The sequence below is a fragment of the Salminus brasiliensis genome, chromosome 16, assembly GCF_030463535.1.
Source record: "Salminus brasiliensis chromosome 16, fSalBra1.hap2, whole genome shotgun sequence".
Taxonomy (NCBI): Eukaryota; Metazoa; Chordata; class Actinopteri; order Characiformes; family Bryconidae; genus Salminus; species Salminus brasiliensis.
In genome coordinates, this window is record NC_132893.1 from 8,762,696 (window position 1) to 8,789,231 (window position 26,536).

Sequence of the window (26,536 nt, forward strand, 5' to 3'; positions counted from 1 at the left end):
AGGTTGTTGAAGTTTTGAAGGCAAATCCAACAAAAAAGTAAAAGATTACTGTAATTTAAGCAAACCGGAACAAACCAAAACTTCTGTCACTCCTCAGATACATAAAAGTGCTTACCCAGGTTGGAAGAAGCGCGACCCTCTGCAGCACGGTCTTTCAGGCCCTCGGCGATGCTGAGCTGCTGCTCGTGATACTGCTTGGCCCGCTCCAGGTCCTGCATACAGCGGGCAGCATGGCCCAGGCCGGCATACGCCCGCATCTCGATGGCCTTTTCCTCCAGCTCCTGGGCCAGCTCCAGTACGTGTGTGTGGTAGGACATGGCCTTGTCGAAGTTGCGGCGGTAGTGGTAAGCGCTTCCCAGGTTGCTGTAGGCACGCGCCTCCTCGCGCTTATCGCCCAGTGCCTTGGCGATGCCCAGGTGCTGCTCGTGGCACTGCACGGCATTGTCGAAGTCACCCATGGCAATGTAGACGGCGCCCATGTTGCCCAACTCACGCGCCTCCGCCAGCTGGTCCTTGGACTGCTTGGCTAACAGGACGCACTGTTTGTGGCTGGCCAGGGCGTTGGGGTAGTCGCCAATGGCTGTGTACACATGGCCCAGGCTGCTGAGGGCTGACGACGCTGCCTAGAAGGGGATAGAGGGGAGACGGGGGAAAGAACACAGAAAGGGATTTGTTGGGGTTATTTAACTGGAATGCAAATGAAGGATTTTATTTGTGTAGAGAAATACGAGGAGATAGTACAGAGTGCAATTTTGAAAGAAAACCTCAACGCTAATGCTGTCTGTGAGTAAACAAACGTTAAGAGTTGATTAGCATTATGCACATGCACATCTGGATGAATGAAAAAAAAAAATGAAACACAAAACACTACTGGATCCTAAAACATTAGGAGGTAATAGTTACACTGTGATATTTTGAGGATTTTGCATACTTGAAATATTTTTGAAAATATATAAGCTAATCCCAAATAGGGCTTATTATTACTCTAACAGCATAAGGGCTGAGATCAGATAGTGAATGAAACCAGCAGTTAAATGTGCTGGTTAGGGCTGCATGAAGCAAATTTTGCACAGTTGCAATAATACATAAGCAAACCCTTTGGAATATCTGGACCCCTGCATCTACATTACAGTTGTAGACAAATATAATCTAACTAAACAAAAAACACACATGTTGTACTGTTCATGTCTTTACTCGAGCATATTGAGTAAACATCCACAGTTCAGGCTAGAAAAAGTAAGTGAACCGTTGCGTTACTAATCTCACCAAGAGCTGATTTAGTTTTTAATGTTTCACAGGTGCTTTGCCCATTAAACCAGGCACTCAAAGCCTGGATACTGATAATTCTGTTCTTCTCAGGGAAGACTACTTAGTGTGAAGCATGCCTTGATGCAAACAACTGTCAAAAGACATACAAACCTATGGAGACAGAAAAAGCTGGAAAAGAATACAAAAGCATTGCTAAAGACCTTTTTGTCCATCAGTCCACGGTTGGACAAACTGGAGAAAATTCAGGACGGTTGCTACTTTCCCCAGGAACAAGTTTGCTGTAAAGAACATTACAAAAGGACAACAGGTTCCCCTACTGTATCCACTATTATGCTGCATGTTCATGGAAAGACATTTAGAAGGAAGGCGCTGCTGTCCAAAAAATTGTGGCCTGTCTTAAGTTTGCCCAAGACCACATAAATAAAAAAGGGGTTAACATCTTGAAACACCCATAAGATTTTTCCTCCGTAGCATCTAGGTAGGGGTTTCATTTGAGCTATTCAGCCCTGACCTAGTTAAACAAAACCTTCAACTACAAACATACATGGATTTGTGAGATCCTGCTGATGAGGGTTTAGACATAGAGGACGTTCAGGCTAATGAACAAAGCTTTAAATGACCTGCAGCTACCCCGTTCATCTTTTAAATTGCAAAATAAGCACTAATCTGATATTGAGATAACAATTAAGGAACAATACATCATGCAAACCTAACAAAAGCTAAGCAAAGCGCTCTCATAAAGCCAAGCTTGTGTCTTATGAAGATCATTTTTGCTCTCCGGGTAATGCCGGACGCAGAAGGCATGTGTCCTAACGAGACTGCAAAGACCCAGCTTGTCTCTCAGAGAGCCATGCTTGGTGGAATCCCATTATTTTTCTGCGGAAGGCGCAAACAAAGCCCTCTCCAGTGGCCTGCTACAAACCCAGGCTCTCCAGTAACGCGAACACACAGACAGTGTCTTCAAAGTCAGTTGGGCTTCACAGAGTGCAAATACTTTAATTGAATCTGGATTCTCAAGGGTTAAGAGGGTTGTTAGGCAGACTCACACACCTATCGTCACACGCTTAGAATGTGCTAAAAGCTGTGAGCATGGCTTTTTCTAAGCTCACACAATCGGACCCAGAGGACCATGGGTGCTGGAAAGGGCTGGAAGACAGGGTTAAAAGGGAGGGAGGAGCTCTTATCTTTCTCCCTCCAATGTGCATCAGAACAGAATGACTGGTGTTTTAGTCACTGGTCATGTAAATGGCTGCACCAGTATAGTGTGACCATCTCAAATCCTATTTAATACGTTTCATTTTACATGGACAAACACCTTAAAAACACCTTAAAAACACTCTACAGCAGTGGCATTTAACTACTGGCATTTAGCAGTTACACCACTTCTTTAGACCTCCCCACTGTCCGGCAAGCATTTGCTGGCGAGAGTCACTGGGAACGGCACCTCTGGAGAACAAAAGGTAAAGAGGTTCATTTGAGCTCTAAAGCTCAAGCTAATCCTGGCACTGAGTGCTAGGCCGGCCTTAGCCCTACTCACTCCCAATCTCTGGGTGCTGCCTGGAACCAATTACCTGCAGACATAAGGGCTTCCAGGAGTCGGCCCCAGTTTAGAGCGTCGGTGAGATGTGACGCGGGGGGATACGCAGAGGCAATTACCCTCCATCAGGAGCCTGGGCTCGTCCTGGTCGCAGATAGCCTATCTGGGCCACTGCGAGTACATGTGCACCATTTGATCCTCACTGCTGCATATCGGCCTGGGTCGTCTCTCAGCATAAAAAAAGGACAAAGGATCCTGCTTCCAACCTCCCTCACTCATGGTTTGAGCTTTTGAGCTTGAAGCTAACTTTATATCTGAAGTAGGGCCTGTATGGTTAGCTCAACTGGGAATCAGAAAGTTTCGTCCATGGGTTCCATGTTGTATCCATGTATGCCCACCAGGAGGGGTTAAACATGAGCCCCATCTGGGTGGTACACTGCACATGGGGCCTAGATGGGACCCATGTGAGATTAGGGTGGGCTGAAACAATTGGGCCCATTTGGAAAGCCCAACTGGGTCCTAGTAACAACATGTACACATCCACTCAGTGTCCATGCTCACCTGGAACCCACCTAAGCCCACATTCCACCCGTGTGAGCCCAACAGCAGCAGGCTAGGATTGCACTAGCAGGTGTTCATGTGACTTAAAGGAAGGACCTGCTAGCCTTCACCTTCCCAGTGCTGTTTTCAATGTGTGACATGGGCCTAGCCATCATGCTCATGTGGGGCTCACATGGATGGAATGTGGGCTAGGTGGGTTGCAGGAGGGCATAGACTCTGAGTGGGTTTGGACAAATGGGCCATATCATTACAGCCCACCTTAATCTAAAGTCCCATCTAGGCCCCATGTCAAGTCAAGTCAAGCCAAGTCAAGTGGGTTTTATTATCATTGGAGCTCTGTACCAGTACACAGTGGAATGAAATTGTGTTTTTTCCAGAACAAAACTATACAGTAAAGGACAGACTGCAGAAAGTGTGACAACAATAATAATGAATACGACTCATTACTGAGTAGATGTGGTGATTATAAAGTGCAGAGACCTTAACCAATAGGTAGTGAGAATAAGGTGCATAGAAATTTTACATGCTGTGACATTATATGCAGACAGCTTATGAATACACACATGAAACATGGAACACAGCAGGTACTGTGCAGTAGTACAACCTAGATGGACCCTGGTGAACATTCATATGTGGGGCCAAATCTTTCTGGTTCCCATTTGGGCTAAGCATACAATTCCCACATGGGTTTGACAGCATCTGGGGAAAGTCCTAGTTAGTGGGTGGCAACTGGAAATGACAAAAATGAATAAATAATTATCTTTGCCACAGATATGAATACATATCTACCATCTATGACTGTTGCTCTGTGGATAAAGCATCTTCAGAACAACCACGGTTGCGTGTTACTCAAGTGCATTTCACCACATTTAATTTACGATGACCAGATGTTTTTTGCATGCTGGTGATTATTGAAATGTGTATCTAACTGTAACTGTACACTTAGTGTGCAGCCTCCTAATATGATACTGACGGTGTCATAATAGTGGTGCTGTAGGTGACCAAATGTTGCATCTATGCACATATAGCTATGCTTTTTGGTACTACGAAAGCTTTAGCATGAGTGCATTGCCGACGCATGGCTTTTTGGCTAAATAGCTAAAGACTATGTGATGTTGACAAGGTCCGAAAATAATGAAAAGATATTTCCCCAACACATCACTGTGTCCACTGTGTTCCAATTTCTTTTAACTATTATAAATAATAAAAAGTATATATATTTTAAATGTATCTTTCTGTGAGATGCTGATTTTTTTTGTGTTTGCTGAATTTGTTAGCTTCCTAACAGAAGTAGTAAAATGTATGCTATGCTTTGAGAATTGTCTCATGTCTTTTATATTGACAGTTGTAAGCATTACCAGTTATGGAATCTCACAAACGATAGTACTAGAATGTAGAATTAGGAGTCTTAACCATGGACTCCTATTGGTGTAGTGTGGTGTGCTTTTCTGGCTGGGGAATTGAACCCTTGTCTCCTGACGGGGAAGGTGTTGTTGATATCCACTACGCTATACTAACTGCATTAAACCTCACTGGAGATTGAGCTTTTTTGGACTATATCAGCAGACATCAATAATCAGAACTGTCAGCTCATCAAAATTGTCAAAAGTGATAATTTCATATCGATTATATTCTACAATTAAGAGTCAGACATGAACATAACTACACTGCACAATGTTCTAGATCTCTAGGATTTGAATGTAATGTACAACACCAACAATCTGTAAGTTCACACAGTACAAAATCTCGCTACTCAGAGACTCCAATCAACTCTGGCCAGAAAACTGGACTCAAGATTGAGGGAAAATCTATTTTTTTACACCCAATAGTTACACCCTATCTGCTGTGGTCGTGTCCCACAACAATCAACTATTCATCTCCTACCATGAACACAATCAGAGATCTCTGGAGTGGTTACCTTGGAAACCCGACTGGATTTGTGTTAGAGGCTGTTAACTGGGAGAGCCAATTTTCGATAAAGGCGGATTTAACACCCTCTTTCCCTGTTTTCCTAAGTCAGCTGCTCATCTGTGTGTGTGTGTGTGGGGGGGGGGGGGGGGGGTGGGTGTGCATGCTTTCCTTCCCTCCCTCTTCCCCTTTCTTTTGCTCTCTCTCCCTGTCGAAGCCTGGTAAGAAAGGCTCAAAAGGACAATTTTGTTGACCGTGGCAAAAAGCTTTGTTCTGCTCTCACAGTGGGTCCACTTCTGAGGTCATGGGTAAGTCCCAGACAGCTGAGGTCCAATACAGGTGGTCACCGATCTCTTTGAAATGAAACTGCTGAGGGTAAGCACATAACTATTCTCAAAGTAAAGTTACCCTCCTCTGAGACAGAGACGTAAGAACCTCATATAAACCACTTCATGCACGCCCCCAGTGTCTGGATGCTGTTGTTTACGAGGGGTGGGTGACAAATCAAGTTCAGATCACTGGGTTTTTCACTATTTGTATAACAGCAATATGATATCAGAAAAGAGCTGTTTGGGGCAGTTTATTACAAATACGATACTAATACTGGCTATTTTGCCCTCAAAGTAGCCTTAATTCTTTGTGGTATGGATTCCATAAAATATTGCCAACATTCCACTGAGAATCTGGTCCATGGCCCAGTTTTGTTGGTGAGTCTGTGCCCACGGCAGCCTCAGCTTTCTGTTCTTGGTCTTCAGATGTGGAACCTGACATGGTCTTCTGTTGTTGCAGACTTTTCTCCTCAATGTTGGACATGAGGACATGCATTATGTTTTTCTGCTTACGACAACTGTACAGAGTGGTTATCTGAGTTACTGTAGCCTTCTGCCTTCTCTGTTGAATTTTTTCAAGACCAAGGCGTTTCCGTCTGCAGTTGTGCTGAAGATCAGCAGTTGGAAAACTGCTAACAATCATGCCATGCTCAAATTCATTTACACATAGCACTGGCTTGATAATGTTTGGCTTAATTCCGCTTCCTGTTTATAATGCGTTATTTGTCTGTGGGAATAAATAAGATGTGCTGCTGTCCACCGTGGCCAGATTTCTAATCTCAGATTAGACTGTCCTGGTTTAATTCTAGGTCTCAAAAAATAATAAATGGTTATGTTTTAGATGTAGGAAACACTTGTTCAGTCAGTATAACAATAAACAGTGACTAAAATCCAGTGCATTTGTTTGTTTGATCAAAATAGCAGTTTAGCATAGTGAGAGCACAGGCGTCTGTTAGCTGGTGCAGTGGAGCTGGGGACCCAGTGCTTTCCTTTGAGCGTGTCGGCTGCTCAGCAATGCCACATCAGCGGCAGTTGGAAAAGAAGCAGTGTCTGGCTTCACATGTAAAAGAAATAATAAAAACTTATACATAAACATGATCTTTTTGACATACTGTAGCCTACTAGAAGCATGAAGTCAAAGACAGCAGCAACCACTTTTCCCTCTGTGTAAAAAGCTTAAGGTGATCTCAATTATATTTCTCTACAGTGTTGTAATTTAACTAAACAGATGGCACTCTCCATGATTTCCCTGGCTGTTAAATTAAACCTAACCCCATGGGTCACACAGATAAATGCCCTCACAGTACGGTAAGGTCAATTTTCTCATGGCCTGATTTTTCTTTCCCTCGCAAAACTTCACGGCGACACACTCCATCAAGAAACAGCTCAGTCATATCACAGCGCCGGGTAGCAGCAGCTACTAAAAGCAAAGCCTTGTTATTGTTGTTGTAGTGGAGAGCAGGGCGAAAAAGGAAAACCAGGTCACACAATCTTCACTCAAGTTTCGTTTCATGAGGAAAAGATAGAGGGTTAGTCACTGTCCAAGAACCACCTCCAAGTTTACATTACGTGCGGATGCACCTTAGTTTGTCCTTAGTCACCCTCCGCTTTGAATTTATGCTGCGTGTGCGTGTTACTCTGTGGCTGTAAATATCTGGTTGTTAACCCAAAGGTAAAAACGTAACACAGGAAAAAGCCACAGGATGCCAGTAAAGACACAAAATACTGACTTCTGCTCTTCCTTGACTTTATTGTTAATGCGTCTGTCCTCCGTCCTCCCTTTTTTCCATCACACTCTCCACACACATACACACACAAACATGAACAGACATCAGTCCATGCAGAGCTGCTCTGGTCAACAGGCTCTTTGAATAAACAGAGTTTGCGCCCTGGCGGGACACCGGTGTCCGCTGGCCTGTTGGCAGGGCCTCCTGTTTTTCTTGGGAGAGCATGAATCACCATCTCCACTCACATCGCATCACGCATCACTGGCAAAGTCATCTTCGAGAGAACAGGGAGAAGCAAAGCTGAGTCTGGAGAGGACAACTATAATTACACTACTAGTCCCATCTCCAAACGCTCGGCCTGACGAAGCCCATAAACGCGACAGCCAGGGACAAAAGAAGGCCTTTATTACAGAAGAGGCCTTCTGCCTAGCCCATGCTTCAACCACTGTCCAAGAAGCAACAGTTTAGAGAACAAAAATGTAATTGGGAACGCAGGCATTCCTGTAGCCCACAGGTTCCCAACCTCGGTCCTGGATTGTTGCAAACTGTGACCATCAAACCTAGCGTTTAGTTCAGTTCAGACTTCTATGTTTAATAAAACACTCACTTCTGCTAGCCACCCTATGGGATTCTAGTAAGATGTTAGCTCCAAGCTAGCAGCAATGCACTAGAATTTTGCCATTTTAGACTTAACATGAACGTTCACTCCACCACAGCTCGTAGAGGCTTCAGGCTCCATATGTCTTCAAATAACAAGCCCTTCACTTTCCTTCAGTCTGAACAGAAAGAACTATGGGTAGTAAATGTGTTGTGAGGGAAAGAAGCAAAACCACTTGAGATGGTTGCCTAGCAGGTAGTTTGGATAACAGATATGCTTGTTAGTGCAGAAGCTAATTAAGAGAGGCTCTCAGCGTAAGTTTTTATGATATTGCATTAAAGCAACACAATTAGCTATCCCGCTAACTAGCGAACTTGCTATACAAACAACCATCCATTTCACGCTGTTCTGACATTTCTTTCGGACTGAAATGTTTTCTGGTTGGTTTTGGATAGAATAGAATAGATAGAGATGGATAGATAGAGATGGATAGAATTACACTAACATCCCAGAGGTGTACGATTTGACTTGGACCTGAAATTCATATGATGAATTGAAATTCATATGATGAGTGTATGCCATAGAAACCAAGTATATTTAATTTCATAATAAATGAACACAGTTACTAATTAATTAGCTAACTGATTATATTTCGGACTTAGCATGATCATGATCTATGTTGTAGCCCACATGTAGCAGTATACCCTACACCATAGCCCAACACACCCCTCCCCAGAAATGTATCTATGCATTGTAGCGACGCAGACCACAACAACTGGTCTGCTTGGTAGCGTTGTATTACCACCTTCTCTGCCAGTTGGACGAACATGGATTATGCGTACTAATGTGGGATAAATGGTTGCACAAGATCAATCAAATCATCAAATCTACCTGCATTCCTTGGATTCCTAGGATTTTCATAATGTCTAAAGACATGTTTTTTTATATCTCACTATATCTGCAACTGTTTGTGGACGCATTTTTTACTTTAAGTTGCACCCATTGCTGACACAGATGTGCAAATGCACACACCCAGCTTGTTTAGTTCATGTAGAGAAGTACTGCCAATAGAATAGTTCTCTCTGGAACAGATCATCATAAAACTATTGGCACCATGCCTAATGGCAGAGGTGGCCTAGGGTGGTGTGTTGTGGAGCTGTGGATCTGAGTTCTCTGAAATGACTGTGCTCCAGCCAATGCTTTTGAGATGAGGATTTGGGAATAAGGTTGGGAATGAGGTGGGGTGGTGACCTCACCAACGTTCTTGCTGCTTAATGCAATCAAATCCTCACAACAATGATCCAAAAATGGAAGAAATTTGGAAGAAATAATGAACAACCAGATGCCCCAATAGGATTGTCCCTGTAGGGTACATCCCAGAGACTCGAGACTGGACCTAAACTGGAATTTCATATGACGACTATCATTGTGTGTCATGGAAACCACGTGTATTTGATTACAAAATTAATGGACACAGTTTGATGCAGCTGCTAACTGACAGGCTGATATTTGAAGTCTGGGAAAAATCTGTGTAAATCTGACTTTTCAAAGCAAAAACAATTGCTTTAAATCTGTGAGGCCCAGCAGAGTTTCTCCCGCACGGAAGAGTGTGATCCCAGAAGTGAAATGTTACCGAAACAGTGCAGAAGCACTTGCATCCTACTATCTGTGATCTTTACCAGAGGCTGCTGGTAATTGGACCACTGTCTGTTCATTGGATGATTAATTCTGGGGTTATTGCTATTGATCGGGAGGCCATCAGGACGAGGGTGGGAAATCTATAGCACAGGAGAACAAGGAAAAGGAGGGTAGGTGCTCCAAATTAGAAGGACAAATGAAGGCGGCGTTTAAGCACAGAACATTCGCAGCTCGTTAGCTTTTTCGTTCGGGGAGGGGGCCCAAACGAATTACTCACTTTAACTGATAATTACTTTACCGGCTGAATTTAGCATATGGTGTTATTATCGAGACGAGGCGTTCTGGGAGGGGAACGGGGCAACAATTAATGGCCTGCTCAATAGAGACTTAAAGCAGATCAATAGAACATCTCCATTGGCGATCTATAGTGGGAAGGCTACATAAAGTGCATTAGTTGAAAAAGACAGGGACCCCGATGGAGAGAGGCCTGCAAGCTCATTAAAATCCAAAACGCTCTCTGCTGTGTGTGAGAAAGCCACAGATCAAACTGACGAGGGGCTGGAGAGCTAGTTCTAGAAATAAGCTAGTTCGCTATGCTCTGTGTTGCGACCACCATGGCACCGCATCTTCTGCTGGAATTAACGACTTGACTTTCCAGTCTGAAGTGCTCGAACAAAAGCTAGTTTATCATAGTAATGATGTTTAAAACTGCTGTTTGATAATGGATGTAAGACGAGACAGTGTGCTCTATGTTCACAGAGAGCATTTTGAGAGCTGGTGGCTGAAAAAGAAAGGAGAGAGGGTTTACAAACGAGTAGAAGTGTAAGAAAATAACAAAATACTGATGTATCTCGTAATTCTGTTTTCGGTGCTTTATCGATTTTCAAAAATACAGTATTGACTTGTAAGGTTCATTTTGGGCTGTTTAAACCTGTTTAACTGTTATATAGCAGTGTTGTGTTTTTTAATACTATGCCATTTTCCCAAAAGTTAATTAAACTTAGAAAAAAACAACAAAACACCACAAAATATCGCATTGCATCATCATTCCTGTATCGCGATGTGTATCGCATTGCCAGGTTTTTGCCAATACACAGCCCTACAAATGAGCACTGCGCATCACACGCCTGCCGCCAAGCTCTGTGGCACGACTCACACACTACAGGCACTCCGGGGGGAAAACTACCCTCAGATCTGAGTTTACCTCCAGGAAATTATTCTGACAGTAAATAAAACATCTCAAGCACAATAAATAGGAAGGAGACACAGAGGTGGAGATAGGAGAGAGAGGGACACAGCAAGACAGAGAGGGAGAGAGAGACATGTATGTGATTGAATGAGACAGGGATGAGATGAGGGAGAGAGAAGAGAGAGGGGGGTGATAAGTGTAGAAGTGTAAGCGTCAGCCCAAGGGGCCGCAGTAGCAGGTTTTGGGGGAGTCAAGGGAGGGAGAATGGAGAGATGAATTATTTAAATGGCTTTATTAGCATGTTTTTTAGTGATTTCTCTGCTCTGGTTGGTTGGCTGGCTGGCTGGCTGGCTGGCTGGCTGGATAGGTGGGTTGCGTTTGCTGCACTAAGCTATCTCCTTGGGGGGCGCAGAGTGGGAACGTGCTCAGATACAGGAAAACAACAGCAACTCGCATTCTGCATCGGTACAAGCCACACCGGCATTCTCTCCACACACCCATCTCATGCGAACAGGCTCAGACAGACAACCGGCAGCAGGGTTCTTCCACGACATAACACTGTCAATAATGGTCGCGAAGGCCCTTGTGGATTTTCCTCAAGTAACACGATTGTGGCTGCTAATTAACTGTTCGGAAAACTATGCCATTAACGAGGACGCCAAAGACAAAGAGTGAGAAGATTAATCAACACATGCTGGTTCGTAGTAGGACCCGGTAAACATTTTGGAGCATTTACACACGTCTAAAATATTTGATTACCAGATCATTTGATTCTGATAATCAAAGTATGCATGCGACTGTAGTTTATAATACAGTTTCAATATGTGGACAGATTTTGTTAATCAAATAAGCGGCTCCATAACATGGCTGTAAAAATAAATATTCAAATATTTGAATCAAATGAATTAAGTCATTGTGGAAAATGTCCATATAGACACTAAAAGCTATCTACAATGTTATTCTGCAAAAGATGAAGTTTTTTTATAGAATTATTTGCATGCTCAATCAGTTACCATCTATGAAAAATGCATACCATTCACACCCTAGGTATATTATATGAATTTTGAGGCCTAAAAAATTGACGTTATGACTTTTATGTAGAGATGAGCGTGATGAAGTGTGGGCTTAAATACAAGGTCTAAGTGGTTAAGGAACCTTTTTGCTTAGGATGGTGTAAAGTAATCTGCTAGTTTAGCTGCTTGGCTATTTGCCGTTACACAGTTCCTGCAGCTCCTACGCAGCTCCTACACAGACATGACAATGACATATCATTTGACAATTCTAACTAATCCACTAATTACCTCCCACCCTATATAAAGGAAAGTTAAACACAGAAACTGGTTTTAATTTGCTTTTAAAGTAGCACATTATTATATCTCATTATATTTCTACTGCTAGCACAATGCTGAATCCCATTGGCCCTTCAGTGGGAATTCCTATGTAATATTAGCATTAAGCAAATGATCGTGTCAGAACCGCTCTACCTTACACACTGACAATTAAAACCTGTAACACACATTCAGACAGGCCACACATAACTTAAACACAATCTGAATTAACAGCAATTTTTTCCATGTATGTGTGTTCAGCAGATATTCTGTGCATTGCTAGAGGACATCTGTTCTTTTTGAGAACTCACCAATACAATAGAGAAATGTAATGTGAACATAGTATTCTCAATAATATCTTGCCCCATTTTAAAAATGGGTGCTGGCATGTTAATTCTACTAGGAAGGAATGAAAAATGACATGAAATGTAGAATGTAGAGATTACTGATGCTTTATGAACATGCTGCTAGCTTAAATAATAATAATAATTATAAAAAAAAAATAAATAAATTAAAAAAAAAGGCTATTACAAATAAACAACCGCCACAGGTGTAGTCAGCCAAGCGTGTGCAACGACTGACATGCTTTCAATGCTATCGTTATTATTCTGCTATTGTGAAAGGTACATCATTTTACAGAAAGAAAATACAGATACATGATTCTGGGTGGATGTTTAAGTGGGCACATGTGCCGAGGGGCTCGTTTAACACTTTTCTCAACGCCTTGAAACTCTGAATAACAATTCGGGTTCATATGCTCATTCCTAGTTTGCAGACGCCCATTAAGCGAATAAGTCCTTCGTGGTTTATAGAGAGATCCTTCCATGCAGAGTCTGCCTGCACCGGCCTGTTCAGTATGCGCTGTGGTCCCCCTCTGGCTACTCAGTCCCCTGCTGCTGCACTCTTCTGATGCTGTCCATCACACCTGTCCCTGTGATGGTCCAAGCACAGCAGGACATGACAGCGGATCGATGAGCACATATAATGGCTGTAGTAGTGTCCTCTGCTTATTCTCTCCACTCCCCCACGTGGGCTGTTCTGAGCCTGCTTGGCCAGAATACAGCAGCTGTGTGCACAGTACAGCTCACACAGCGCAGGTCAGTAGAATATGCTAAACATGCTAGCATAGTTGTTTCTCCACCCTGGTCCTGGAGAACCATTGCCCTGCATAATGCAGCCCTTTCCTTGCTGCAACACATTCAGTTCAACTCAGGAAGGGCTTGTTATTAGCTGGTGGGTTGAATCTGGTGTGTTGGGAGCAGGGAAAACACTAAAATGTGCACTGGTATCCAGAACCACTGTACAAGCATACACTAAAAATGCAGGAACAGACATAAAACACCTCATTGAATCCCATTTTCCATGTTGCTCCAAAGATATATTGGCCCAGATCTTCATGCATGGTAGGGTCCTGATTAGAATCTGTAATGTTGGTCTTTAATGGTTAGTGGATTCTGCTCTAAAGAAACGCTCAAGAGAGATGCTCTACTCATTGAGGCAACAGTGAGGAGCAAGGGCACTTGTGAAAGGGCAGACGCTCCAGATGAAACAATGCTGACATCCTTTTTGATGAGCATCAAACAGATCAGAGGCAAGGTGGCTGATGTTTTCAGAATTATAATAATAATAATAATTAGGGGTAAAAAAGCGGTCACTTCAAAAACTAGCTAACTTTACAAAAGGCCAGTGTCAGAACTGCCAGTACTCATTCTCTCATCTCTACGTTCCTTTATTAGCCCTAGGTTTGGGCGAGAAAAGGCTGCACTGAAAGACTGTGGTTGGACGGGAAGATTACTTTACAGTCCTGTGAGAATAGCGCGAAAGCCCATTTAGTTCAACCTTCAAAAGAGCTACAAGAAGAGAGGACTTAGAAAGTAGGACATGTTTCATAAAACATTTTCTTTGGCTTTATTATCATGATAATTTCCTTGAGGTTAAGGCCACCACAAAAACGAAAAAAGATGGGATTTTCGCCACAACAATTCAGAGATGTTTTGCCTCTTTACCTTGAAATTACTCAGGCAAGATACGCTGTGCAAACTAATTTACTTCTATTAACATGAACTGAATATCTATTCCCAAAAAGGGGTCTACCCAGTTAAACTCCTAAACTCACATTTGTATCATACATTTTACAGCAAAAGAAGAACCAGAGGTGCTCAGAGGTTCCATACCTGGCTAGGGTGTGGTGGATGGGGAGATAAAACAGTGTGACAAAGTAAGAAAACTCAAATCAAAGAACCTCACAGAAAGTACAAGTAGATTAGTTTGCCGCCCAACAAAATGACAGTGAAAAAAGGTCAAAGATAATTAGCTGTTATCCATGTGCTAGCAACTCATTAACCCCTCACCAGGTATGGTGCATCAGCAGTTCCTGAGACACACACACACATCCACACACATGCCCAAATATGAGGAACGGGAAGGAAGGCCTCAGGGCGCCAGGCAGAGATAGCTCAGGGCCCTGCATGGTAGCTTTTTTCAGGCTTTAAAGGTTGAGGCTGTGCCAAAAAGCACCACTGAGTAGTTTTCCCTCACAGCTACGCTGGATGCTGAACTCAAATCAAAGCCCTGAAACTCCGACAAGCAATAGATTACAGCTCCTTTCCCACTGTTCTCGCACGGCGCAAGACCACTTGGGAATAGGTGACCTTTCGAAGCATTCAGAGCTTGCAATTAGCATCAGTGTGCATAGCTTGTCTGTAATTAGATCAATGGCTGTGATTTGATTTTCACTGAAAGGTAACGAATCAACCAGAGTTTTCTGCTCTACCCAGAGGCTCAGCTGCGCTAAGCGTGAATGCTCAGCTCCTCAATAACGACATTGATAAATGTGGAATGCAAATCATTTGCTTCTCAGGACCGATCCTTCTGTTTTGTGCCATGGCACAAAAGCAAAAATGTAACTCAGAATAACAAGAAAAAGATTCACAGATTTATAAATGAGATATGGAGTATGGGTATGGTAGGTCTGATGCGATACTTACAATTTACAAAATACAATTTACCAGCAACCAGCAAATTTACCGGCAACCGGCAAAACCATCTGCCAGTGGAATAAGACATGTTCAACAGATACTATTATTTGAAACAAGTAAAATTTGTTATAAGTGAAATAGTCTTATAATTAATATTCTTACAAAAATGTACAAATAAGAAACATCAGATATTTAGACAACACTTCCTCTAAGAGAGGTTGGACCTGCATTTCTGAAAAGCTGTCTCACAAAGTCTGTTGTTAAAAAAGTGTTACATAAATACTGATAAAAACTGATGCAAGCTGAGCTGTGAAGCTGAAGAAGACAAGGACTAAAAAAAGAACTCCACCACCCTAACTCTAAAGGCTCTTGAAGCCACATTTATCCATCCGAGAGCAAAAAGAAGGCAGCTCTTGCCCACCATCTCCCCAAGAACATGAACCTTCCTAAACAGGTATGAGCTGGCCCCAGAACAACACTCATCCTCCTTGATGAATGCGGGCCCTGGTCTGGTTGCCCGGCTGGTCAGAATTTACGGCACATAATGGGCGTTTGAGTGGAGAGTGAGAAAACAGCGGTCCCGTGGAGCTCGTAATTGCCCGGTCCTGATGAGATGAGGGTGCCAGGCGGTCAGCCATTCAGAACAGCATGCAAACGCTGCCAGAACCAGAGCTCGTTCACGCCAGAGCAAACGTGCCCAAAGCTCTGCCTCTTTTCCTGCACTGCAGTCTTAGATATGCCCTCTTACCTCCACTATGAGAGGAACAGTACTCCCCAGCCTCACCGGACCGGGCTGCAGGCTTTCAGGGACCATGGTCACAGCCGAATGCTTCTGAAGAGTAGTGTTGACCTCAGCACTTCCTTTTTATGTGCTACTTCTTGTTCTCATCCTCTTTCAGAAGCCGCTCTGGAAGGTCCTGACCGGGCCACTCCAAACTGCCCAGATTAATCAACGCTGAATAGTGAGGGACGAGAAAGGGAATGGTTTAGGGCACACTGTAAAGAAGGCAATCACAGCTACAGTGGCCAAAAGGCATTAGATCCATTTAATGGGGCGTTTTTAAGTGTCTTGGAAATTGATTGGGGCAGAGAACCAGAGGCTAACGTGTATGTTAGCTCTCCCTATCTACACCAGCTCAGAATAGCCTTCCTAGCAATCAACACTACAGCAGTCTCATTTAGGACTGCCCACACACAACAAAACCATTTCAAATCTGCAATATCACCTCCATCCCGACCTCAGCGAGAAGGCTGAAGGAAACACACACCTAATCGCATTTCCTTAAAACGCCAGAGAGGAACAAATTGCTTAAGCGGGCCTGTAATGAATCGAACAGCAGACGGCGGGCTGTTGTAATGTGCTCAGACAGGCGGCTGTAAAACATAAAATCTTGTTGACAATTTTTTTTCTTTGCCTTGTGTAAAGTAATTCCTCTGGAGTGATTCTGGCACGACGGGGTGGGCATAGTGGCGGGGGTGGGGTGGGGGGTAGCCCTCCCACAAGCTCCACATGTAAACAGAGGAAAATGAGCAAGGGAGAGAGAGAAAGAGAAGGAAAAACGACATGGCGCACAGGGCCAGCTGGGCTGACAAGTGTTTGATTTCCCAAAAGAGGCCTGGGATGGTGGGGGTACCCGCCTGCCGTGCGATGAGACACACAAGAGCAAATCCCCACCCAAAATCGGAGGGGGGTGGGGGTGTGGGGGATGGCGGCTAATCCGGTTTGCTCATTTTTGTGTGGAGGTCTGCTTTCACAGACACACATTGGGCCTTGAGTAATCCATTTCTCTTTCCATTCCCTGTTTCCATTTTATCAATTTGGCTGGTGGTGGGGTGTATGACTGGCCCGCCACATGAAGAAAAGAGGAGAGAAGAGGAGAGGATACGAGGCGAGATGAGAAGCCTGGGACTTCACAATCTACCTTCCAATCTAGCTTCTTCTGAGTGTACTGTATTAGAAGTCACTCCTGCAGGGTCTAATGCTGCAAAGAGTTCTTCGTTTTATGAGGTCCATGTGACCACACTGACATAGCAAGAGTGGATGAATCCTGTCTGCGTCATTTACTGCCCAGTGTAAGAGTCTCTCAGGGTAGAGGAAGGGGGATATAAGGAGATGCATTTCATTCCTTGGCCTCTATTACATTGGGGCAGGGGATAAAGATATTAAGGGGTAACTCATTTTAAACACAGGAATGTGACTGGAGAGGGAGGGGGACTAGAAGGAGGAGCGAGAGAAAGAGAACAGAATGGCAAATAAAAGAGAAAATACTGCAAGTGAAGGTCCTGTGATGGTACGTGAGAGAGAAAGAGAGAGAGTGTGTAAAAGAAAGAGCTCTGCTAGCAGAGAGTGTCTGGCAGAAGCAGAGCAGAGAGTGGACCCCCAACTGCTGTATTCTTTGGCGGCATGTCAGCAGCAGGAGCCTTGCGTAACAGCGTTCCCTCAGCCTGCAAGAATGCAAATCCTCCTTTGGGATGGAGCCTCACGTTTTATAGAGCACAACTCCGACTGTAATGCTACACTGACCTTTTAGTCAGAAAGTGAGGCTGGTCTGGTCTGTAGCTACCTGCTGCACACAGGCTCTCTTCCCAAAGCCCTGCAAATGTCTGCTTGGCTTAAAATTAGCTTATTCATGGCACAGCTCACAGAGCCAAGCCCCCTTCGTCCTCCAAATTAGCTGTGATTGAACTTCACAAAGGTCAGCGCTGACTACTGGCTCAGAAATGGGAAAGAGAAATGAGAGAGAAGAGGAGAGAACATATGTCAGGAAGGAGAACCAAGTCTTTTAAGCACAGTGGAGACTAAAGAAAGACACACACACACTAACGCTAAACCCAACCCAACAAAGATAGCTATTGATTGCTATTGATGTGACTCTCCAACAACCCACAGGCAGTGAAGTCATGGTGCTGACCCCGCTACAGTTACTCAATAACCATCCATCACCAGTGGTCTCAGCCCAGGGTCTAACCCCAACCCAACTCGCAGGACACTGAAATGGCCTCACAAACATCCGAATGCTGACTGACTGATGAGTCAATCCTACCATGGCCTGAGTTCCATTAATCCAGAAGCTCTGGAGAACCCTCAGGGCAGTGTACTAGCCTGAGCAGTGGCTGAATTCCACAGAAAGGAAAAAAAAGGCAACCTTTGCAATCTCTGACATCCCAATTCTCACTCTCTGAGGAACCCGCGGGAAACAAACACATCGACAGGATAATTACAGTTCCTGCCAGTGCCTGGTCCTTCATAAAGAGTGTACTCAAAGCCGGTGCCCAAACTGACAGCGTTCAGATAGGCTCATAATGGGGTTTTAATGTCAGAGGGTGAGGTGGTTGTAAATAACAACACTGACACTGTTGTTTGCAGTGCACTGTAGATGCTAGGTGGATGCTAGAACAGAGAAGCTCTCTGCAGTGGTGTGACGGTGAGCATGTGTGACACAGAGAGTGGGCAGTGATTTTTCCCTGCTAGTTTCGATGACTTCTGCTTGCGGTGTTGCATTCAAAGGCTAATAGCTGTAGAAATGCTAAATCCTGCCCAGTAAGCTACAGTTAGCCCAAAATTCGGCTCCAAAGATGAAGAGCCTTTGTTAGAGGAGAAAGTGTAGAGCAGGTTGTCAGGTCTAAATCAACTCAGCTGTGAAACAAGCTGTAGCTAACTGTAGCTAACACATTAAGCTCTAACAGCCTGCCCTGCAGGCCAGGAGTCTATGAGAGAGTGTCTACTCTGCACACTTATACAAACATGGCCATATACTCACATCACACACACACACACACACACACACAAAATCTCTCTGGTCATTGCGCACTCCCTCTCTGCCTTCATTGAAATGGACTTCCCAAAGCCCCCCATTCATCTTTCTGACAGGCATGGCATCGATCGGCACAGGGCGAGGGATGCAATTCCAAGCCTTTAAATGACTCCGCGTCTGGCCACTCCAGTGCGGCTAGGGCTCGGTGCTGCCTTGGCTGCCCGCGTTTGAGGAGGGTCGGCCAGTTAGCCGAATCAGGCTGACGCAATAGCTCACAGCGCGTTGACCGCAGAAACGACTCTACTACCACCGGAGTTCGTATTCTGGTTGACTTATGTGTTTAAAGCCTCGCTATCGATTTTCAAATGTATGGCTCAGCTTGTTGTATTAAATGAACTGAATATTGCATCATGTTACACGTCTGCTGTATGTTCCGTCGAGACATATCTCTTGTAAACTTATAGCTAGTATAGCATGCTGTCCTCCTAAATTATGTATACAGCAGGAAAAGACATCCATGTGTGGCTTCAATGTGGGAAAACTACCATATGAAATCCTGCGAGTCACTATCAGTTGATTCATGCTGCAGGCCGGGTTTTTGTGAGCAGTGATATTCCATTTCAACGGCGCTGCGCTGCGTCCGTAAAGAGCAAGGAGAGAGGGAAAGAGGGAAAGATAAAGGTAGGAAGGCAACTTCGTTTCGTTAAAGGGCTGGAGGAGAGAGGAGCAGCAAGCAGTCAATACCCCAGTAGTCATTAATCTACCTGACAACGGCACATGCGTTCGTGTGTTGGGGCCATAATCTCAGGCTGTCCGCTGTCCGCTGTCCGCTGTCCTAAGTCACATGCTGGACACAAATACTCCCGGAAAAGGATTTGCATTAGTGCATGTTACACACACACACACACACACACACACAAACACAGAAAACTGTTCAGAGATTCAGAGAGGGATGCAATTCCCATCCATTTATCCTCTTATCTGCTTTTTCCTGGTTAGGGTTGCAGTGGGTCCGGAGCCTACCCAGAACTACTGGGCGCAAGGCAGTCCACCGCAGGGTACCACACACAACCCTTCACTCACAAACTCATACCTAGGGGGCAGTTTAGCATGGCCAATTGATCTATCCTGTGCATTTTATTAGGAGGCTGAAGGAAATATAGTGGAGTACCACAGAGGGATCCCGTGCAGACACAGGGAGAACACGGAATGCAATAAGCTTCTTAGTTGATTGATTTGCAGTAAAATAACTATAGATTCTATTCATTCATATACCAATTCCTGAGGAGAGTAGTGTCTTAGAAAGGGGAAAGGCTGAAAGTTCGAAAAATGATTAAAAGATGTAGAGAAAATGAGACTCTTAACAACCATACAAGACCCTGTAGACCATCACACCAGCCCCCCATCAGATAAACAGCACTTAGAGCTTTCATCTGCTAGAGAAAGAAATGAAGCTCCACTCTCACTTCAGATCTGACAAAACATCCTCAGGTGTTTCTGCCATCCTTCCACTGCGAGAAGATGAATCAACACTGTGGGTCTAAAAGGACATGAAGTTGATCAATAAGCTCTAACTGAGAAAAAAAAGAATATCTGATCAAACTGCTGAAGCTGCTTATGTTCTCAGCAAACTGAATTGACCACCCCAGAGTCCAGACCTCAACATTAATGAATGTGTTTATGACTACTTGCATGGTGAGAAGCAGAAAATGCACATTCAATTTTAAAACTGAGCTTAGAAATTAAACTGCAATAAAAAATGTCAATCTGTGTTATTTTCTAATAAAGAGAATGTTAAACTGTGTTTATCTTGTCATTGTTGAATAAGGACAGTTCAGTACATGGAAGTGACAAACAGTGAACCTAAAACCCTAAATGTACATAACCCCGCCAACTAGACAAAGCCCTAGTCAAAAAAGCTTAAAACATGAGGCAGACAGAATATAGTGTTGTTGCTACTGGAGAGCAGCTCATCACCCATCACCTATTACATAACACATTGTCCGCAGATGTCTCAAACTCGGCACATTACAAAGCGAAAGCCACAGAGGCAAACAGGATCTGTGCTAAGCTAAAAGCTATTGCTCTTCCCTCCATTGTCCCTCCTGAATCAAAGTGGAGCTAAGCACACATCAGGACGGAAAGCACAAGCTTGTTTATTTTGTTCCTGGTCAGACTTTAGAAAGACTTCCCATGGGCAAGGCTAAAAGCTAACTGGCTGCCATCTCGTCAGTGTGCTAACAGCACAACACACTGAGAGGACACAACAGGAGGACAGCAGCACTATCTGGTAAGACGTCAGTTACAGTGTTAAAACTATGCTATAATATGTGGGTTCTGTGAGCTGTCCTCTGTGCCATAAAACAGCCAATCAGAGTGCAGTTGAAAGGGTTTGTAAAAAGGCCCTTGGTAAAAAGAAAACCTGTGTGTTTCATTCTGAGACAAAACATTTTTAAATAAATCAATCCTATAGCACCTTTAAGTATAGTTGTGTTTATGTTAGTTTGAAATGCAATAAATGAAAGGGTGGATGGTCTCTAAGTTCTGCACAGCTCTGTATAAGAACACAAGTAAATGAAGGCAAATACACAGGGCTTTACATTTGTGCTAAGTAAACCTTCCTTGTCTTTCTTTTTGTGCAAATCCTATTCTTAAAATCAGTTTGCTTATACACACACACACACACACACACACACACACTGAGCTCTTGATTTGTGTCAGTAATAACAGGCGTGTCTCTAGAGGAAGTGTTCGATTCTTAATGAAGAGCTCCTCCTGCCCTCCAGGACTATTGCCTGAGGCGCACACACAGAATCACAGCTACTAATGACCTCCGGAACCCACCCATCATCCCCCACCATCCCACACACACACATGTACACATACATACATACATACATACATAGACAACGGCAGCTTTGACACGTCTCAAGTGAGATGCAAACGGAAGGTGCTTCAGGCAAATTTAAACAGTGCACTGAGAGAGCAATGATGACATGAGTGCGTACAGGTGGGAGAACGTACACACAAACATACACGCGCACACACAAACACACATATATACACCCTCCATAATTTATCTAGCTATGTCTACCTCAGAACAGGAAGGAGCTGTCTGAAGAGAACCCAAGCAGAGCATGCCTTTCCAAAGTTGTCTTTAATTAGGTGGACGGCAGTGACCGCAAGTCACAAGAGCAAGCTGTATTCAGTGAAAGCTCACAAAGGAGGGTTTCAACTAGATGAAACCAACCCAATTATGAGTACTGTCACATCTGAAAGCACTGCGACTAATGAATACATATAAAATGTGTCAACGGGATGGGATTAAAACGCGTTAGCTGTCAAGTAAATTACCAGGGGCTCCAGTGACGCGTTTTCGAGGGGTTTGACTGAGACAAACCTTTAAAGCAAGATACTATTTAAGTGCTGGATGCATTCTTCATCTTCAGGCTGAGGAGAAAGCTAGCTGTGAGATATGCTGTGTCTTATTTCATGCTCTTTCACATCTCCTTTAAATCACAGCTAAACTGAGACAAAGCGCTCAACAAGAGAAAAGAATTATGCAATCCATCACATTATTACAACGGCCTCTCATAATATCAGCCACTCCCTCTCACGGCCTTGCCAAACCCTTGTTGTCAGAAGTACCTGCTCCACTGTCACGCAACATTAGTACAAAGGTCCTATTCAAGATTTCTAAGTTTAAATGAAGTAGCAGTGATGATCAGCTCTGGAAACAGATTAGTCTGCAAAGACCACACTGAACTCTTTAAACCCTGTATGAAGACCCACATTTCATTACTATTTCTTAGGTCTTAAAACAGAACCCAAAAATCCTAGGGCTCTAAATTAACCTAGGGTCTGAGGAGTTAAAGGCATGTGCTGTGATTACGGAAGTGTAATGATATCAGCATCATACTGTGGTAAAACACCTCAAGTTTTATACATTATATATGATAAACTATTTAAAATGTGCAACATTTGTAACAATTCCAGATACAAAGAAGCTGACGTATAGTCCTTCTTCTTATCCACTTAAACTAAAAATCATGAAAGTGGAATTTAATGTGGCAAACTGGAGCCGTGAGTCTGAGACCAAACCCAATCAGGCCTAACTGGTACGAATCAGATTTATAAATAATCAACTACATAAAAACATAAATTGTTCCTTATGAAGTAAACCCAAGAACAGTGCTGTCCGTGAGAAATCAGCCCACACCTAAACTCGGGTCGAGTAGCAATCCTCTAATTGGCATCAGCAGATATGTATTCAGTTTGATCTGATATTGACTGGGCCACGAAATCAGTGTATTCCCAGCTGTTACATCAGAGCACAGTTTTCCTGGCCATACCTGTAACACTCTACTAACCACTGATTGCTAAAAAATGCCAAATAGTTTCAACACTATTTTTATTTATTTTTTAGGTAGAAGACACTGGTGATATTAAAATGTATGATGCACGACTTGAGGTTGTGCGTTACCGGGAATAACATCACTACTTTGATGATCTACAGCAGACACAGCTTTCAGCTAGTCTGTGACCAAACCAGGGCTGGTTTGTTATTCAATATAATAATAAACTCAGCCTCATGCACTACTTCTACTGTTAAGGGCCAAAAATGACCTGTCACTAGCAGAGAAAACCTCTTAAAAAAATTTTCAGCTTGGAATTTAAACATTTTGACTCCAACACTGGAGAAAGTAGCTTAAACTTGAAAGCTGTTCATTTTTGATGACCTGAAGAAACAGACTCTTATGAAAAGGGGAGTCTACAGAAGCCCCTAGACACATTTTTTGATATTATGAAATGTGTGGATAATACTAAACTTAGGTGTTCAAAAATGACCAAAATGTACTCCTCAGAACTCTCTGACACAGTCTGGGCATAGTCTTAATATTCTAAAAAAACATGTGTGACTGACAGCCCTCAATCACTGGCCAGCAAAATCTTGTTTACACTGTCATGGTCACACATCCTTGAGACAGAGCAGTTCTGTTTATCTTTAGGGTTTACTGAGGTTCTGATATCTGTAATCGAGTAAACAGCCCATATACAGATATAACATAATGGTGCAAGCTTCAAGCTTCAAGCTTGAACGCCACAGAGCTGTATCATATCTGGACTACAAGTTTCTACATCTACCACCTAGCTCTACCCCTTCGCTTAAGTTTGCCCGCCCATTCTACATCGAGAGGAAAGCAACACAGGTGAAATATAGCAGTCGTTTATTAGACTTTGGGAAGATATTCATACTTATGAAGATCCTGAGGAGCCAGATGAACTTAATTAAAAAGAAAACCCAGATCAAAGTTCCCAGGGGCTACATGTGGTTTACTTATCAGTTCATGAATTACATGAATTTCCTTTTTGTTGCTCATTTTGTCCAACACTGACTGTTAGCTAGGCCAGTAGCAAAGAAGAGGCCGTTCACCAATGGAGGGTCCAATTCAAGGTTCTTGCAGTTCTGTCAGTTGGAATGTCAGCAGGCCAGCAGGGCCAAAACATCTCACTCACTCTCAAAATCTTGCACACTCCCGGCTTTCTACCCTCAGGAACTGATCTTCAACGCCTGCAATACGAGAGTCTAAAGCTTCAAATTTTAATGTACTTTTTTTTCCAAAAGTTTTTTTTTTTTTAGCCAGAGGCCAAATGTTGCAAGAGTTGAGAGAGCTGAGAGAGAGAGTGCAGAGAGTGGAGACCTGGAGAGAATACGAGTGTGAATGTGTACGTATGTGTTTTTAACTGCGAGAGAACAAGAGCAGAAACTGAGATTTCGGTAAGACCAAGCTTGACAAAGATCACATGATCATGAACATGGCTTCTTTTTTTCTAAACTCCATATGTACTGTGTGTAGTGCTTCGCTCTGCCTTTCAGACTGAAGACCTTTCTATAATTAAAGCCTCGTTATTTACAGCTGTAGCAAACCTGAAGCCGCTGTGAACTACAGGAGAGCGCCATTACAGTAATGACTGCTGTTTGTCTTTACCAATCTTTGCCTCCAGACTGTGTTTAGCCTTCCTGACACTTTGGGGTAATATCCGCATTTTTGGCAATTTTCCTTTCCACTTTTCGAAGCGATACTAGCCATTTACTACAGAGAACTCCTTTAGAAAACAAAAAGAAAAAGAAAACAAGAGCAGCAGTTAATTCACTACAGTACCCACAATGCAATAAACTCAAAACCTTATTCCTCTTATTTGTAATTAAACAATGAGGGAAGGCCATTTTTGTTTATTTTGTGTAGAATTTCCAGTGCGACATCAGTTGATGTAGATTACAACCCCAGGGATAATAAACATACAAAATGAGTGGTATAATGTACTGAGGGTGTCACAATATTTGGAGGAAAAGGAGAATTTCACTTGAACAAAAGTGTTATGAAAAAAATGAGTGTCGTGCGGCAACTAAAACCATTAAATATCCACCGCTATCTAAAGAAGAGGACCTGCATCTGGTCTATGGTTGAAGGTTGGAAATTTACAACGTCCACCCAAATATAAATATGCCTGCTCCTACTAGTTTGTAGAAGGGCAAAGCCGATCCGCACCTAGAGCCCTTCGAACTTCAAGTACGGCTCGGCTCGACCCGCCATCCCTCAAAATCCACGAAAGACAAGCGTGCAGGCTCTTTTCTGTTCTGGCACCAAAGTGGAGGAACGAGCTTCCCCTGGGTGTCCGAACGGCCGAGTCGCTCGCTGTCTTCAAACGCAGACTGAAGACCCACCTCTTCTGAGAATACTTGGACGAATAGCAGAGTATTATGGTCACCTTATTGACTTGTGCTTAGTAATGTCTAAAGCTTAGAGGTATCTTTGAACTATTAGTCTATTCTAACTAGCTAAGGTTTTCTTGGGTAAATAGCAAAGCACTGGATAAGAGCGTCTGCTAAATGCCTTGAATGTAAATGTATATGAAACCAACACCTGAGCAAGCTTACCCATACAAATGGCTTGTTTACTTCTTTGGTTATGATGCCCCACAACATAAATGAAACAGCTCTAACGTTAATATTAATGAACATGTAGGAATTTTGGGTTAGCATACATAGCTACTTTATAATCGGTGTCCACAGCAGTAGCCTACTTCAGACTGCAGATTTCTCTGCACAGTGGTAGAAACTAAGGGGCCAAGTCATTTAGCTAGAGCAAATCTGATTTCACTTGTCTGCATTACAAAAACGCATTGTGATCAGATTCCGATCAGATCACTCAAACCACATTCAGAGCATCTCATCAACACTTAATACAAGTGTAAACGGCATGCATTTACAGTGATCGGATTCTGTCAGGCAAGCGGAAATACGTCTGTCGAAAAAAAAAGGTTATTACGAGTAATAATTACTGTGGATCTTGGCTTGCCTCCCTTGTGCTTTGATGCTTCCTTTACAGGAAGTAGTGTTAGTTACACTGGGGATGCATTTTAATGACAAGTATAAACAGAATCCGGTCAAAGTATATCCAGATACTATCCGGATACAAAACGCTTGTTAATGCCAGTTATAAAAAGGCCCTTATATACTCCTGTTACACTCTCAAACATTAAAGTGCTTCAAATAGCTCTTCAAGAGATGCCATAGAAGAACCACTTTTAGTTCCATAAAGAACCATGTTGGTAATGAAGAGTTAATTGCATGATCAACACTTCATTTCCAAAGCACTCCCATTTCATGCTGTGACATTTTATTCTACATTCTACACTGGTCCTAAACGAAAGCTT

The 26,536-nt window shown here is 43.2% G+C and overlaps 1 protein-coding gene across 4 annotated transcripts in view; it reads right to left on the minus strand.

The window, feature by feature from the left end:
* The window catches only part of ttc28 (tetratricopeptide repeat domain 28), a 229,645-nt gene that overhangs the window by 47,376 nt on the left and 155,733 nt on the right, over positions 1-26,536 (minus strand). For 3 of the 4 annotated variants that reach the window (XM_072658503.1, XM_072658502.1, XM_072658504.1), the window contains one exon: positions 116-623. In XM_072658503.1, coding sequence (XP_072514604.1) covers positions 116-623 — 508 coding nt within the window. Of the gene's footprint in view, positions 1-115; positions 624-15,810; positions 15,919-26,536 lie in introns of those variants that run through there. The other variant, XM_072658505.1, reaches the window with a different exon arrangement.